The sequence below is a fragment of the Macaca mulatta genome, chromosome 1 (assembly GCF_049350105.2).
Source record: "Macaca mulatta isolate MMU2019108-1 chromosome 1, T2T-MMU8v2.0, whole genome shotgun sequence".
Taxonomy (NCBI): domain Eukaryota; kingdom Metazoa; phylum Chordata; class Mammalia; order Primates; family Cercopithecidae; genus Macaca; species Macaca mulatta.
This window is the reverse complement of record NC_133406.1, coordinates 186,765,962-186,784,099: the sequence shown is the minus strand read 5'-3', so window position 1 is coordinate 186,784,099 and position 18,138 is coordinate 186,765,962. Positions and strand designations below refer to the sequence as shown.

Genomic DNA, 18,138 nt, shown 5'->3' with positions numbered 1-18,138 from the left:
ACACAGGTAAGGTGGCTAAAGAAATATTTGCTATGCCTGTGCTGACTTATGGCTTAATTTCACCTGACCAGTGGGACCTATCAAAAAAGTGATGGACATATGTCAACAAGAAACTTAACACCAATTATCTCCAAAGGTCATAGGTAAAGAGTCCCAACTCCTTGAAAACTGGCATTTTCTTGTGAAAAAAGAAATTAAAAACTCACTTCCCACTTCACAAGGCAAAAGAAAGACCAATTTTCAATCCTAAATCAGTTACTCACTAGCTGTGTATCTATGCATGGATTATTTAACCTGAATCTCAGTTATCCCATTTATAAAGTAGAAATAATAACTCAACTACACAGTTACAGGAAGGATAAGAGGTAATATACATAAGGAGCTGGCATACAGTAAACAGGCAATAATGGGTAGTTGTTAACAGAAAACAAGTTACTTTTAATAAATTTAGTAATCTTATTTAGTCTCTAAGGAATTTAAGGCACATTTTAGGCCAGGTGCGGTGGCTCACGCCTGTAATCCCAGCACTTCAGGAGGCCGAGGCAGGTGGATTTCGTGAAGTCAGGAGCTCAAGACCAGCTTGGGCAACATGGCAAAACCCCATATCTACTAAAAATACAAAAATCAGACAGGCATGGTGGCGCGTGCTTGTAATCCCAGCCACTCACGAGGCTGAGGCACAAGAATTGCTTGAAGATGGGAAGCAGAGGTTGCAGTGAGCCAAGACTGAGCCACTGCATTCAGCCTGGGTGACAGAGCGAGACTCTGTTTCAAAAAAAGAAATCAATGCTCTTAATTTAGATGTATTTTTAAAAGAGGTACATGTCATATTTTCTACCCACAATTTCAAATCGATGACAGGAACAGTTTTCTATTTTAAAGAGACAAACAATCTCAATAAAGCTGTCCAAAGGAAAAACAAATGAAACTAAGTTTTCATTTATGGGGTCTTCTAATGATGTTTTTGTTCCTATGATCACACATAGTCTTTGACAAGCTTATTAATCTTATTACATAATAAAAAGGCGATTTATGTTATGAAGGAGATGTCTTAAAATTATCTCAAAGTGAATGTTTTGATGTGTCAATATAACATAGGCAGTAATTAAAAATAAACTGCTTGAAACATAATGCAATTTTTATGTTGAGAAGTAGGTCCTATAACTTTCTCTCCAAATTGAGTATCACTTACCAGACAGCCACTGTACAGGATGAAACAAATCAATCCTGCTGAAAATTATAAATACTGTGGTGCAGAGGGGTAGAAGCAGCACTGACCAAACAATACTTGCAACTATCCTCCAGCCCAAAACCTAAAAACAAAAAGAAAAACCCTCAATCATGAAGTCAGTTAAATTATTTCAGTTATGCAAATCCTACCTTTTCATACAGGATGTTAATCACTAACTCAGATCATAATCCATTAACTCAAACATTCACTCCTACTAATAACATTACATACCACTAAAGAATTTATAATATCAGTGAGCTGATGCTTGCATTAGTACAAAGTTAGGTGCAACATCAAATATCATACTTTGTATAAGGGGTGGTGGGCATTGATTTACAGCTGTTTTAGAGCAACTAATACTTGTCCCTCTAGGCTTCATTGATAGCTATATTAATATATAAAGGCTGTACACATTTTATGGGAACCACCTGTGTACTGTATTTACAATCATCAGACATGAACCTTTACTGGGCAACTACTGCACTGTAGTATTCTATTCATGTTTGAATTGCCAGTATCTATCATATAGGAGGAAAATCTTTACTGCTGAATAATACAAGAAGATATAGAGGGGTTTTAAACATGGAAGTGACAATCAAATTCAAGTTGCTCAAGGTAAAACATGTCTTTTTACTGAAAGCTGGCTTTAAGGAAGAAGGATCAGAAGGGACAAGAACTAAACAGGAGACAAAGCAGTTAGGAGGCAGTCCACTAAAAAGTTGAGGCCGGGCGTGGTGGCTCACACCCGTATCCCAGCAATTTGGGAGAGCAGGACGGGCAGATCACTTGAGGCCAGGAGTTTGAGACCAGCCTGGTCAACATGGTAAATCCCTGTCTCTACAAAAAAATTTTTTTAAAAATTAGCCAAGCATCACTCCAGCCCAGGCGACAGAGGAAGACTCTGTCTAAAATAAAAAAAAGAATAAAGTTCAACTCCTGTCCCACATTCTTCTTGTTGTTGTGTTTTTGAGACAGTCTCGCTCTGTCCCCCAGGCTAGACACAATGGCGCCATCTCAGCTCACTGCAACCTCTGCCTCCTGGATTCTCCTGCCTCAGCCACCTGAGTAGAGCAGGTGGGGTTACAGCTGCCCTCCACCACACCCAACTCATCTTTTTTTTTTCAGTAGAGACGGGGTCTCAAACTCCTGACCCCAAGTGATCCTCCAGCCTCAGCCTCCCAAAGTGCTAGGATTATAGGCCTGAGCCACTGTGCCCAGCCTCCACATTCTATATAAAATTAACTCAAAACGGATTAAAGACCTACATGTAAGAGCTAAAACTATAAAACTCTTGGAAGAAAACATAGGAGTAAACCTTCATGATCTTGGATTTGGCAATGGTTTCTTAGATATGACACCAAAAGCATAAGCAACAAAAGAAAAATATAAACTGGACATCAGCAATATTTAAAACTTTTTTGCTCAAAAGACACTGCCAGCCGGGTGTGGTGGCTCACAACAGCCAAGGGTGGAAACAACCCAAATACCCACATACTGATAAATGGATAAACAAAATACGCTATGTCCATACAGTGGATTATTCAGCCACAAAAAGGAATGAAGTACTCATGCATGCTAAACATGCACCGGGCACGATGGCATGCACCTGATGTCCCATATAGTTAGGAGACTGAGGCAGGAGGACTGGTTGAGCCCAGGATTTCAAGGCCAGCCTGGAGAATATACCCTATCTCTATTATAAAAATAATTAAAAAAAAATTTTTAGGAGCCAGGCACGGTGGCTCAAACATAGCATCTCAGCACTTTGGGAGGCTGAGGTGGATGACTCACTTGAGGTCAGGAGTTCAAGACCAGCCTGACCAACATGGTGAAACCCCATCTCTACTAAAAATACAAAAATTAGCTGGGCGTGGTGGTGCGTGCCTATAATTCCAGCTCCTCAGGAAGCTGAGGCAGAACTGCTTGAACCCGGGAGGCGGGGGTTGCAGTGAGTCGACATCGCGCCATTGCACTCCAGTCTGGGCAACAGGGAGCGTGCCTCCGTTTCAAAAAAAAAAAAAAAAAGATAAGACTTAAGGACCCAAAAGTTTTTAGTTTGGAATACAAGGTAGATGGCAGTGCACTGGGATAGAAGCACTTTTCCAAAAGGGATCTTTCTTCTCTTTCTCTTTGCACTCCAGAGAAAGGATGTAGTACTGTTAATTCTACAACTTGTTAAGGAGGAAGTACTATTACCCTCAGCTCAGTCCCACTCTACCTTACAAAGAACACCTGCCCTGCTTACTGGACCCTAACCCCAGCCTCTATTAATGCCACATTTCTTTCCAATTCCGTGCATTCCTTCCCACTTCTTAACGAAACAGTTATTTATTTTGCACCTACTGGACACGGTACCCTTGCGTAAAACTCCGCCTTACTCCCTATTCCAATCTCCATTCAGTACATCCGTCCCGTTCTGACCAACTTCCTTCCACTCGGGACCCCTCTCCTACCCCGTAACCAGCTTTCACTCAGGACGCCCCACAACCCCGCAATCAGTCCCCCAGGTGGTGCCTTCCACACGCGTTCCCTCCACGCTACCCTGGGACTGGCCCTCCCCCGCCCAGCGCGCACGCGCGGTCAGAGCTTCCTCGCCCGGCCCGATCCTGGCAGCGCGTGCCACAGTGCACGCCGCACTCACGCGCCACAGTATGTCCCGCGACCTGCCAGCGCAGGGCCCACTCACGGCCGTGGCCATGGAGATGGCGGCCCCCAGTCTAGGGAGTACGGGAGACAGTGAGCCCGCCCGCCACCGCAGTTCAAAGGGAGGAAAGCCCCAGGAGGACCCTGCTGGGGCTGCCTCAAACGCTGCCTGAGCGAAGCCCGGCCCAGGCCTCAACCCATCCCTGCGAGGCCTCGTCTGGACAAGCTCAACGGGCCAGGACTGCCGCGCAGACACATCCCGCAAACGGGGCTGTAACTACAGGAACCGCCCTGTGGCGTCCAAAAGGTCTCTTCGAAGCAGGGTCCAGCGGGGCGCCAGAAGCACGTGGCGGCGCTACATGCTGGGAACTGTAGTCTCGACGGCCCCCTGGGAGAAAGTAGAAGGAGTGTTGCATTCTGGGACTCGGAGTTCCAAAGTACAGAATGCAGGGAGTCGAGGTCTTCCTGGAGGTGCCTTGAGGCATGCTGGGAATAGTAGTCTTTTATAAAGCCGATAACCAGCCACAGTATTGATTGATTGGAATTCTGCAGTTAGAAAGAGCTAGCAAAATGATTTGCCCTCATTTCTCCCTATTACTTTATCAGTCACCTAAAAGTGAAATCAAAGGATGTGGTGGTCCTCTCCACAATAGGTACGCAGTAATTTTACTGAAATCAAAAAAAAAAAAATTCTCTAGAGATGCCTTTGGTTTCATAAAATCTGGTTTCTACTTCCAGATCTGCCCCTTGCTAAATTGAATATTTTTATCTTCTCTGACCCTCCATTTCTTCAACTGTAAGATAAGGATGAAAATAAAAATATCCTGGTGATACTGTGAGGATGTAAATAATATGCTATACAAATATTATCATTAATATACTGCCGGTAAGAAAAAAGGTTTTTCAGCAACCCAAGTTTCACCTAATGAAGTCTTCTCAGTGCTTTAGACCTCAGTGAGATCCCTGGATGCATATCGCTAACACCTTTTCATGCTCAATCACATGCCACAGACAACATTCAATACTCAAGACAGAAATAGATTCAGTGATTTACTGACTAAAGAAATGCATAGGCTGGTGAGAGGAATTGAGATCGCACCTACTGCTCTGCAATGTTTGCCCACAACGGCTTCCTGAATGCTTTAAGATTATATCCTATTCACTTCCAAAACCATGTTACTATCAATCGTGTCTAAAGCACTGCAGGACAAACTGGGAATACAACTGATAGATCAAGTCTCTGCCGTGAAGAGACCCATCTGGTGGTGGAGAAAACTTGTAAAGAATTAGTCCAGGCCAGGCACAGTGGTTCATACCTGTAATCCCAGCACTTTGGGAGGCTGAGGCAGGAGGATCACAAGCCAGGAGTTTCAGACCAGCCTGGGCAACATAGTAAGACCTCATCTCCACCAAAAAAAAAAAAAAAAAAAAAATTTAATTAGCCAGGTGTAGTGGTGCAATAGACTGAGGCAGGAGAATTGCTTGAACCTGGGAGGTTGAGGCTGAAGTGAGCAGTGATGGCACCATCACACTCCAGCCTGGGCCATAGAGTGAGACCCTGTCCAAAAAAAAAAAAAAAATTAGTCCAAATGAGTGTTCATAAAGATACCTCATGTTCTAAGGTTCTTGTGGTAGAGACTACTCGTTGTCTGCTTCAATATCTATTCTCCCCTTCTTTCATAATAACTGAACTCCCAGTTTTTAACTGGGCATATAGTTACATTTCCCAGCCTCTCTTGCAGCTAAGTGTGGCCAGCTGACTGAGTTCAGGCCAATAAAATATAATCAAAGTATTGCATGGTAGCTTCCTAGAAACCCCCTTAAAAGGGAGCTTCTGCATGGTGGTCTTTGCCTCTTCTTAATCCCATCCTCCATTCAGCTGCCTGGATTTGGGATGTGTTGGCTGGAGCTCTAGCACCATACTGGACCACAGAAAGGGGGTCACACTGTAGGGAAAATGAAGTACTGAGCTTAAAGGAGACTTGATTATTTACAGCAACCATATCAGTCCTAGGCTACCTGCCTTTACCTCCTAATTTCATTTATACAAGAGACAATTATTTATTGTTTAAGCCACATCTATCTATCTATCTATCTATATATATATATGTATATATATATATATTTTTTTTTTTTTTTGAGACAGAGTCTCACTCCTTTGCCCAGGCTGGAGTACAGTGGCGTGATCTCAGCTCACCGAACCTCCACCTCTCGGGTTCAAGTGATTCTCCTGACTCAGCCTCCTCAGTAGCTGGGATTACAGGTGCATACTACCATGCTGGCTAATTTTTGTATTTTTCAGTAGAGACAGGGTTTTGCCATGTTGGCCAGGCTGGTCTCAAACTCCTGACCTCAGGTGATCTGCCTGCCTTGGCCTCCCAAAGTGCTGGGATTACAGGCATCAGCCATCACGCCTAGCCTCTGCTTCTATTTTTATAGCACCTATCACAATCTTAAATCATCTTGTGTATTTGTTTACTTCTTATTGTCTGACTTCTCACTAGTATACAAACTTCACAACAGCAGGGACTTTGTCTTGTTTATCATTGCTTCCAAAGTACCCATTACATTAGTAAGTAATCAATGAATTTTTATTTAATGAATAATGAATGAGTGGAGGAAATTAACTATATTGGACAGTGTTTCTTCAGGACAACAACTTTTGATACCTATATCAAAGGGGGATTTAATGCAGGGAATTGGTAACAAAGTTGTTGGAAAGGCTGAAAAAGTATGGGAAAGAAAGAACGGGGCTGCAGTAGCAAACAGCAGAAAGGAGTTATTGCCCAAATACCAGGAAGCTACTACTTCCATTAGAGCCATGAGACAACACTGAATGCTGAGCTACTGAGGGTGGTGCCCCTGCTGCTGTCAGAACTATTGTTTTGAGCACCCTGTAGCTGCTGAAAGCACTACCCAGAAGTGCCTGCAACTATCCAGGGTTGCTCTCTGAACCTTTGAAAGCTATAACCTGGCCAAGCGTGGTGGCTCACACCTCTAATCCATTTGGATTACTTTGGGAGGCCAAGGTGGGTGGATCACAGGGTCAGGAGATTGAGACCATCCTGGCCAACATGGTGAAACCCTGTCTCTACTAAAATTACAAAAATTAGCTGGGCGTGGTGGCACGCGCCTGTAGTCCCAGCTACTCAGGAGGCTGAGGCAGGAGAATAGCTTGAACCAGGGAGGCAGAGGTTGCAGTGAGCCGAGATCGCGCCACTGCACTCTAGCCTGGAGACAGAACGAGACTCCATCTCAAAGAAAAAAAAAAGAAAAAAGAAAAAGAAAGCTATAAACTAATTATTTGAAATAGAATAAAATAAATTTTTTAAATGATACAAGACCTCTTTGGTCTCAGTCACAGAAGCGAGACAAAGGGAACATCATCGTTTGGAAAGCATTGCAATAAGATACACACGTTGTGCTGCCGCTGTGCCTCTAAGGCCTACCACCTTCAGAAGTCAACCTGTGGCAAATGTGGCTACGCTGCCAAGCACAAGAGGAAGTAAAACTGGAGTGCCAGTGCTGAAAGATGAAACACCACCAGGGCTAGTCAAATAAGGCACCTAAAAAGTGTGTATCACAGATTCAGGTATGGATCCCGTGAAGGAACAACACCTAAACCCAAGAAGGCAGCTGTTGCAGCATCCAGTTCATCTTAAGAATTTCACTCCAGGCGCCTGTAGTCCTAGCTACTCAGGAGGCTGAGGCAGGAGAATGGCGTGAACCCAGGAGGCGGAGCTTGCAGTGAGCCGAGATCGCGCCACTGCACTCCAGCCTGGGCAACAGCGTGAGACTCCGTCTCAAAAAAAAATAAAAAAAAAAAAAAGAATTTCACTCCAGCCTAGGCAACAGAGCAAAAATTCATCTCAAAAAAAAAAAAAAAAAAGAAAAGAAAAAAAGAATTTTGATGATTAGTCACCCAATAAATGTTCTGGTTGGCCGGGCGTGGTGACTCATGCCTGTAATCCTAGCACTTTGGGAGGCTGAGGCAGGTGGATCACTTGAGGTCAGGAGTTCAAGACCAACCTGGCCAACATGGTGAAACCCCATCTCTACTAAAAATACAAAAATTAGCTGGGCATGGTGGTGGACACCTGTAATCCCAGTTACTCGGGAGGCTAAGGCAGCAGAATCACTTGAATACGGGAGGCAGAGGTTGCAGTGAGCCAAGATTGCGCCACTGCACTCCAGCCTGGATGACAGAGTGAGACTCTGTCTCAAAAAAAAAAAAAAGTTCTGGTTTTTAAAAATTAAAAAAAAAAAAAAAAGATACAAGACATGAAGAACAATACCAGTTAGTATTAGAAAAACTCAGAAATTATGTGATAGAACTCAGGGAAGAAATCAAAATTTAAATAATTATTATAAAATGGAAGTTGAATTAGAAGAGCAAAGAAACACAACAGTGATGTCATAACAAAAGAAGAACTTTTTTTTTTTTTTTTTTTTGAGATGGAGTCTTGCTCTGTTGCCCAGGCTGGAGTGCAGTGGCCGGATCTCAGCTCACTGCAAGCTCCGCCTCCCAGGTTTACGCCATTCTCCTGCCTCAGCCTCCCATGTAGCTGGGACTACAGGCGCCCGCCACCTCACCCAGCTAGTTTTTTGTATTTTTTTAGTAGAGACGGGATGGTCTCGATCTCCTGACCTCGTGATCTGCCCGTCTCGGCCCCCCAAAGTGCTGGGATTATAGGCTTGAGCCACTGCGCTCAGCCAAGAAGAACATTTTTTAATCAAAAAAGGAACAAAGAAACAAAAACAATTTTAAGTGACAAATAGAGAAAACAGGCAAAGAAGATCTAACATATGAATAACGGGAGTCCCTGAAGACTCTGGAATCTCATTTTAAACCATCACTGTCTCGCCCAACAACATGCAGGGATGTGGGAATTCCTTTTTGTTTTTAAATTACTCTAATATTTTTAAATGAGTTAACATTTGCTTGAAGTTTTTCCTTCAAAATCTTCACTTGTTGCATAGCCTTTAATATTTTATAGCCTAAAAAATATAAAGGGTGGTGGTGGCAAATAGCCCTTCTTTCTCCCAATCTGTAACCTGTTTCAAATTCAGTCCATCCAAGAGAAAGGCTGCTAACTTGTGATAAAATGTGATTAGCCGGCAGGGCACAGTGGCTCACACCTGTAATCCCAGCACTTTGGGAGGCTGAAGTGGGCGGATCACCTGAGGTTGGGAGTTCAAGACTATCCTGACCAACATGGAGAAACCCCATCTCTACTAAAAATACAAAATTAGCCGGGCATGGTAGCGCATGCCTGTAATCCCAGCTACTCGGAAGGCTGAGGCAGGAGAATCTTGAACCTGGGAGGCAGAGGTTTCAGTGAGCCAAGATTGCACTCCAGCCTAGGCAACAAGAGTGAAACTCTATCTAAAAAAAAAAAAAAAAAGTGATTAGCCATTTGCAAAGACAAAATAAAAGACATTCACTTTGAAAGACAGCTCCTTGGACATACAACGTCTCTTGTACAACAGTATTTTTGTGGTGAGTCAAACAAAAAATAAATTTAAAACATATAGATGGTATTTGCCTGTGGGGTATGGAGAACACATATCCCAGAATAACTCTGAACTATCTATTATTATTATTATTTTATTGCCAAACTCCAAGCCTCCGGAAACAATTCAAAAGGCATAGCAACGTGGAAAGAAAAGTCAGGCTCCTCCTTCTTCCTTTGATGCCCCCTCTCTGGAGCCAGGCTGCACTCCTAGTTGGCAGTTTGGTGGGCTGTCCTCTGCTGCCTGCTTCTTTGGGGTGAAATCTCAAAGTAAAGGCTGATGAAGAGAGAAGGAGATCCAGGAGGGGAAACTCATATCATATTGCAAAGTGTGTAATCTAGGCTTTTTAACGTTTTCTCTCCTAGATTTTTAAAAGGTTTTTTAAAAGGTTTTTTCTGCCTAATTTGTTAAAAAAACTGACTTACCCCTCTGCCTGTGACACAGAGACAGTGAAATAAAATCTGTGGTTGAAGGTAAGGCTCCATAGTGATTCATTTCCAAGGATATGAGGAAGAGGCAGGATCAAAGGCTTTTCACATAAATACATATGCAAGGCAATAGGTAAAGGCTTTAGAGTCAAATGGGGATGTGAGTCCTGACTCCGTGCTTTATGGCAGGGTGGTTAGCTTGAGCAAGTAACTCAACTTCTTAGTACACCAGTTTTCTCAACTGTGAAAAGGGGGATAATAGTGTGCACTGTTCTGCACTGTTTTTTTGTTTTGTTTTGTTTTGTTTTTGAGACGGAGTCTCACTCTGTCGCCCAGGCTGGAGGGCAATAACGGCACGCGATCTTGGTTCACTGCAACCTCCGCCTCCTGGGTTCAAGCAATTCTCCTGCTTCAGCCTCCCGAGTAGCTGGGATTACAGGTGCAGTGTGCACTGCTCCTTATTTCTATGGACCTTTATTTCTATGGACCTATCTAAATTGAGCCCCCACCCTTCAAATAATGTGACAGTCATTAATACTCCAGGCACATGATAGGATTGCACTTCGTGGCCCCCTTTGAAGTTAGGTATGGCCATGTAACAGTTCTAACCAATAAATTGTGAGAAATAACATGTATCATTTACTGGTGGAATTTAATTGCCATTATGAGACTCTCCAGAGCTCTCTTTCCTCTGGCACACGGATCAACAATATTTTAGATGTTTGTTACTCCATCACCCGCAGATGCCTGAGTGACCACAGTGAACAGTCTCCTGCCAGCCTGTGATTGACTTACAACATGAGCAGGAAATAAAACTTTGATTTAAGCTGCTTTAAACTATCATTTACAGTTCTTGATTATTTTATTTCATTTTATTTATTTATTTATTTATTTATTTATTTATTTATTTATTTATTTTTGAGAAGGAGTCTGGCTCTGTCGCCCAGGCTGGAGTGCAGTGGCGCAATCTCGACTCACTGCAAGCTCCGCCTCCCAGGTTCACACCATTCTCCTGCCTCAGCCTCCCGAGTAGCTGGGATTACAGGTGCCCGCCACCACGCCCCGCTAATTTTTTTGTATTTTTAGTAGAGACAGGGTTTCACCATGTTAGCCAGGATGGCCTCGATCTCCTGACCTTGTGATCTGCCCACCTCAGCCTCTCAAAGTGCTGGGATTACAGGCGTGAGCCACCGCGCCCAGCCAGTTCTTGATTATTTTAAAAGAGCCTAACCTATCCCCAAAGATGCCAGTAGTAAATCAATAAATGCAGTTACCTGAAGAGGACTTTAAAAGTCCTTGAAAAACTTTGTTTTATGCATCACCTTATTAATTCACCCCACCAGCATTTACCAAGCAATAAGTTTCGGCCAGGCACTTTGCTAGACTCTGTGGGGGTAGACACAGGAGTGCAGTCTCTGCTGTCAGGACCCTTCTGTCGAGTACACAAGGCCTCATCCTTAGACACTCTCTTCAGCCATACTCCCAACCAGTGCATGCATCTGGTAGAAACGGCTTTATCTGTTTTTAGCTTACAGGCTGTCCTTGGAAAATGGAAGAAGGCTCGAAGTACAGGTTTAAGACACTAAAGCTGATCTGACAGACCCTTCATCCCCTCACCAACACATCATGACATCATGTTTATTTTTTTTCTGCCTTCATACCTCTGCTTCATCTGGACTCTCTGCATCTTCAAATTCCATGTCTTCCATGAAGTATTTCCTGTTGAATTCCTCCTCCTCTAAAAACCCTAGAATTTTACCCCTTATTGAATACATCCTGCCATCAGTAGCATCGTAGAGAAAGAGCAAACTCTGGAGCCAGACAGTCCTAAGCTTAAGTCCTAGCTTTGCCCCTTCCTAAATGAGAAGGCTGGAGACCATGCTTTGGTTGAATGCTTATTATATACTGGACACTCTTAAGCCACATCATATAAATTTAATTATCACACTTGCCCTTCAAGAATGATTTCATATATATATATCTAGATATATTTTACCTCTCTCAGCTTGGCTTACTCTCCAAAATATATCTAGATATCTGGATATATTTTACCTCTCTCAGCCTGGCTTACTCTCCAAAATATTTATATATATATATATAAATATTTTTATATATATATATAATCTATATATAAAATATATATATATAAATATTTATATATATAATCTATATATAAAATATATATATATAAATATTTATATATATATAATCTATATATAAAATATATATATAGATATCTAGATATATATAAAATATTTTGGAGAGTAAGCCAAGCTGAGAGAGGTAAAATGAAACATGGACTCACACTCATATCTATTTTAACATTTCAGCTCTTTTATATAAATAATTTTTCAGTTTGTTATACCTTATTTGCTTGCTTGCTTTTTAAAAAAAAAATTTGTGAAGGTTTGTATTTTTGTTCTAATCATTTCCTTTTTTTTTTTTTCTTTTCTTTTTTTTTTTTTTTTTTGAGACAGAGTCTCACTCTGTCGCCCAGGCTGGAGTGCAGTGGCTGGATCTCAGCTCATTGCAAGCTCCGCCTCCCGGGTTCACACCATTCTCCTGCCTCAGCCTCCCGAGTAGCTGGGACTACAGGCGCCCGCCACCTCGCCCGGCTAGTTTTTTGTATTTTTTAGTAGAGACGGGGTTTCACCGGGTTAGCCAGGATGGTCTCGATCTCCTGACCTCGTGATCCACCGGTCTCGGCCTCCCAAAGTGCTGGGATTACAGGCTTGAGCCACCGCGCCCGGCCTTTTTTTTTTTTTTTTTCTGAGACGGAGTCTTGCTATGTCACCCAGGCTGGAGTGCAGTGGCTCCATCTCAGCTCAATTGCGACCTCTGCCTCCTGGGTTCAAGCGATTCTCCTGCCTCAGCCTCCCAAGTAGCTGGGATTACAGGTACGCACCACCATACCTGGCTAATTTTTGTATTTTTAGTAGGGACGGGGTTTCACCATATTGGCCAGGCTAGTCTTGAACTCCTGACCTCAGGTGATCTGCCCGCCTTGGCCTCCCAAAGTGCTGGTATTACAGGTGTGAGCCACTGCACCCAGCCTCATTTCCTATCTATAACATCTTTTATCCCCTCTGTTTGGGAGAGAGGTAATGATTGTCTACTGTTTTCCTCTTATGAACAACATAGACATTATTTAGTAACTTCTACCTCCTCCCCTTCTTCTCCTCCAGCAGGTGATTTGAAGCAAAGTTCTTTTGCTATATCTATAAGGCAACCAGCAGGCTTATTCTGCTTTAAACATGCTCTCCCCATTCTCCTTCTTTTTTTAGTTATACTGTAGATTCTTTTAAGGGCACATAACCATTATAAACTCTATTTTCTCCCTCATAAGCATTATTTACTCTTAGTTCTACAGGTGAACACATATTTAGTGCTCACCACCTGCTATTTCAATGTCTTACCAGTCATTTTGGTTGTCTGAAGTACGTTCTCTAGAAGATACCTCAGAAAGGTCTCGTGGGAATATTCCCTGTGTTCTTCCACGTTCATAACATCTTGTCTGTGGCCAGTTTGGTTAGATGTAAAACCCTTAGCTCATATTTTCTTTCTTTGGGTATCTTAGATATGTTACCACTGTCTTTGGACATAAAACAGTGTCACCAACTATGTCTCAGTGTTGATCTTCTGTGTTGATTTCCCCAGGTATGAGTGTGCCTGTTTTATATGTAGTCTTTTATTCCAGAAAATTTTAATTATAGTTTTTTTTAAAGTGTATTCTTCTCCATTGCTTTTGTTTTTTCTTTGGACATCTATAATAAATCTTTAGATCTTCTCTGCCTATCTTCCATATTGGTCACTTTTTCTTTCTTTCTTTCTTTTTTTTTTTTTTTTTTTTTTTTTTGAGATGGAGTCCTGATCTGTAGCCTAGGCTGGAGTGCAGTGGTGCGATCTCAGCTCACTGCAACCTCTGTCTCCCGGGTACAAGTTATTCTCCTGCCTCAGCCCCCACGTAGCTGGGATTACAGGCGCCCGCCACCACACCTAGCTAATTTTTGTATTTTTAGTAGAGACAGGTTTTCGCCATGTTGGCCAGGCTGGTCTTGAACTCCTGACCTCAGGTGATCCACCCGCCTCAGTCACCCAAAGTGCTGGGATTACAGGTGTGAGTCACTGCGCCTGGCCCATATTGGTCGCTTTTTCTTAAGTTCTTTGATTTCTCTTTATTCATTCTGGAATTTAATCTGTTTTCCTCCTTTTTCACTTTGTATTCCCTAAAGCATTATCTATTGTGCTTATTCACTCTAATATCCCTTCTATTATAATTCAGCCTTCATTTGTGAAATGAGTTTTCTCTTTTCTTTCCAATTCTTTCCTGAGTACTATTACCTAATTTCTGCCTTATAATTCTGATTAGTGATTTTCTTTCATATCCTGTACCATTTTCTTATTTTAGCTCATTTTAAAACATTAAGTTATGGCTTTTATCTGGTTTTGTGGGCATGACTGTCTGGAATGCTTTCATTACCATTAGGGATGTTATTCTGCTCGTTGTTCTCATTTTTCACACAATAACTTCATTACAAGATTTGACTGTGATCCTTTCTGTTACTCTTTCTTACGTGAAATTAGTTTTCCTGAACATTTAGGAGGAAGAGGTGAGGCAGAATAGCTCCTCTAAATTCAAGGCTTTACAGCTTCCTTTTCTGTTTTCATGACATGTTCAAAAATGCAGCTTCATCTTTCTGACATTGCTCTGTTCCCCTCCCCGACTCTCATCTGGACTTCTCTTTCCTTTGCCCCAAATATCACTGGCCTGCTCTGTTTGCGTTTTGCTTTCTGGTGCCTGGTTGCTCCAGCTTCTTCAGACCTTGCTGCGGATCCCTTGCATGCATGTGCTGAACACTGGGTATTACGAAACTCCAGTTCCAGCTGCTGTTCTCCTATTAGCCCATTACACTTTCCAGGGAGTACCTATAGGCTGTTTTGGAGTGCTCTTATTTTCCAATTTCGCAGACACTCTGTTGCTTTCCTGTGCTTCTTTCTATAAAAATGCTGATACCGTGTAAGTCTTGGCACTGCCAGAAGATTCTCTCTGCTTGAATTTTTGTGTTTGTGCGGATACCTTTTCACCTTTTGTTGTAGATGCCGATTTGTTTTTGATTTTGCTATCTGTTTTGCCCTGTTTTTATGAGAGAATTCAGAGAGCTTCGAAAAGTATACTAGTGCCACTGCCATTTTCCCAAAATTCATTTCTCTCAATTCTTTGTATGATACCAACCAATTAAATCAACCTGATAATGGACAAACCACCATCAACTTTTGTAAAAAAGTAGGAGCTCCAAGATGTACTAGTTATCTGTCTAAAACCCATTCTCTCTTCCTTCCTTACCAACAGCATTCTGGTTCATTCAGGGTGACAGTGTGCCCAGCTAAAGAGCATTTCCCAGCCTCCCTTGTAGCTAGGGGTAACCATGGGATACAGTTCTAACCAATAAGACATGACCTTTTTCTCTGGAGAAAGCTCATTACAAGGCAGGCCAACTCCACTGGCCAACCCTCTTTTACCCTTTCCCTTCCTGCTGCCTGTCGAGATCTGAGTTGAGCTGGAAACAGCTGAGCTGCCAAGACTTGGAGTAGAGTTAAGACAAGTGAAAATGAAGTAACAGCAAGCCTTTCATCACTTACTGTGATGGTATAAGCAAGAGGCTAACCAGGAGAAAGCACTGGCTCCCCTAATGTTCCATTTCCCACCATGGACCAGTGCCAGGCAAGGGTCAAGTGGATCAGCGCAAACGTGGGGATGGTCTCACTGCCAACTGATCCCTAAACAAAAGGCTCCTGCCATTTCACAGGCCTGGGGGCTGAGAGGAGGAAGAGGGGGAAGAGCTAGGAGTAGAAAAGTACTGAGCCTTGGGAGTGAAAAAAATATCTTCAAGTTCCCCGGTCCCCTACAGATAAATCGGTCTCTGCAGAGGCACCTGAAAAAGGCTACGGCTAGGAGGCATCCAAATGGAGGACCCTGGGCATGAAACGCAAATATGCATAAGAGTATCCTTGACTGTAGTCCCTTCAGAGACACGTGGCACTCACTGGGCACCCAGTCTGGTGTGGGCAGGCAGCTTTTCCCAAGAGGCCTGTTGGGTAAGGCTCTTGTCAGGCCTGAAAGATCAGGCACAGACTTTTGGCCTAGAGCCACACACCATACCACCTACTCTTTGCTGGAGGTAACACAAGCATCTTGGGAGTAGATGACAAATTCATGCTAAGGACTGCTGGGCAGAAGAAAAATAAAAAGAGATGGCATCATGGAGCAGCCATGTTAACCTCAGACTATCTCTAAATTTCTATTTACATAGGAAAGACAAAATGGTAAATTTATTTAAGCTACTGCTTCTCAGGGTTCTTTTACAGCTGCATGTAATTTGTAAGAGCTGCATGGAGGTCCCAAGGGCAGTGGCTCCCAATGGTGGTGCTGGTTGGTTCATGAAACTTTCACTGGTCTTGGCTAGGTGAGAAAAAATTAACAGTTTTTCATAAAGCTAAACTTACCAAGTTTTTAGTGATATTGCCCTTCCGATTATTTGATATTATAACGTCCTTTCTTCTATAAAGATAATGGTGCTGACAATGCTGTGTCTAAAATCCTTACTCAAAAATTAAATCCTGGCCACTTTATTATAGAATCTCTAAACATATTTTTGGAAAAATTGATCAGTGATACCAACTTAAAAGTACTTAGGAGCTTGTAGTCCTAGCAACTTGGGAAGCTGAGGTGGGAGGATCCCTTGAGCCCAGGGGTTTGAGCCCAGTGGACTATGATGGCTCCACTGCACTCCAGCGTAAGAGACAGAGCAAGACAAAAAAAGAAAAGAAAAAAAAAAAACTTAGAAGACTCAAGGGGGGCACACAAAACAGCTGTCTTCAAATATCTGAAGGGAATAAGGCTCAGACTTGTTCTGTTAGGCCCAAGGGCAGAGCTAAGACCACCCAGTGATGGCTGCAGAGGCACTTCTGACAGAACAGGCCACTGAAGGAGGAAACGTTGCCTGGAGAAAGCCGGACGCCGGCAGCCACTGAGCAGTGGAACAGGGAGCTTGTCTGTTCTGTTCACTGTTCTAGCCTCAGTACCTACAATACTACCCAGCACATAGTAGGTGCTCAGAATATATTCAGCATCTGATGGGAGGTTTGCCAAGGTGATGTTAAGCTCATTGTGGCCTAATTTGTGTGTCTTCCTTTACCTGCATGGTCAACCTTTTAAGTCCAAATGTGTCTTTGTAGCTATCTCAGAAATATATAGGGAACTCTGTCTGAAAGAGCATGATATGGTTTGGCTCTGTGTCCCCACCCAAATCTCATCTTGAATTGTACTCCCATAATTTCCACATGTTGTGGTAGGGACCTGGTGGGAGATAATTTGATTCGTGGGGGCGGTTTCCCCCATACTCTTCTCATGATAGTGAATAAGTCTCACGAGATCTGATGGTTTTATCAGTATTTCCGCTTTTGCATCCTCCTCATTTTCTCTTGCCACCACCATGTAAGAAGTGCCTTTTGCCTCCTGCCATGATCCTGAGGCCTCCACAGCCATGTGGAACTGTAAGTCCAATTAAACCTCTTTTTCTTCCCAGTCTTGGGTATGTCTTTATCAGCAGCATGGAAACAGACTAATACAGAGAACAACAGAAACAGTAGGGGATCAGCAATCCTGACCATCAGAAGCTCAGCCTCCCAGATCATATGCATTTTGAACAAAAAGTATGTTAAAGCTAGCTTTGCGGTGTCACTGGTTTCTCTCTTTAATGCACACTAGCCAAGAAGTCAAAGCACCCTAAGAGAATTTTCTGAAATTTGTCAAAATGGGATGTAAATGAACTTTTTTTTTTTTTTTTTTTAAGAAAAGGTGTCACTTTGTCACCTAGGTGGGAGGGGCTCACTGCAGCCTCAACCTCCAGGCTCAGCCTCTCGAGGATGCTTAACATCACCTTGGCAAACCTCCCACCTTAGCCTCTCGAGTAGCTGGGATTACTACAGGCATGCACCACTATGCCCAGCTAATTTTTTGTATTTTTTTTGTAGACTGGGTTTCACCATGTTGCCCAGGCTGGTCTCAACTCTTGGGCTCAAGCAATCTACCCACCTTAGCCTCCCAAAGTGCTGGGATTACAGGCGTGAGCCACAACTTCTGGCCAAATGTGTTCTTTAAAACTGATACTCCATTCTTATAGGAGGAAACATACAGATGTCCCATTTTAACCCACACATCATAACATCGAGCACATTCAATCCGATTCCCAGCAGCCTCCAGTACAGACAAACCATCAAGGAAAAACTTAAGGTCAAAGTCACAAAATGCAGTCACAGACA

At 42.8% G+C, this 18,138-nt stretch overlaps 1 protein-coding gene and 1 pseudogene across 4 annotated transcripts in view; one reads left to right on the top strand and one right to left on the bottom strand.

The window, feature by feature from the left end:
• Positions 1 to 3,969, bottom strand: part of NDC1 (NDC1 transmembrane nucleoporin) — a 66,371-nt gene extending 62,402 nt beyond the window's left edge. For 2 of the 4 annotated variants that reach the window (XM_015140054.3, XM_077956101.1), the window contains exons 1-2: positions 3,873 to 3,969; positions 1,193 to 1,313 (exon numbers count right to left, since the gene is read on the bottom strand). In XM_015140054.3, the coding sequence (XP_014995540.2) occupies positions 1,193 to 1,313; positions 3,873 to 3,929 (178 nt within the window). In that variant the 5' untranslated portion in view covers positions 3,930 to 3,969. Of the gene's footprint in view, positions 1 to 1,192; positions 1,314 to 3,684; positions 3,792 to 3,872 lie in introns of those variants that run through there. The other 2 variants (XM_077956103.1, XM_077956105.1) reach the window with 2 other exon arrangements.
• Positions 3,970 to 7,206: 3,237 nt separating this feature from the next.
• Positions 7,207 to 7,686, top strand: LOC114677411 (large ribosomal subunit protein eL37-like; annotated as a pseudogene).
• The last annotated feature ends 10,452 nt before the right edge of the window (positions 7,687 to 18,138 follow it).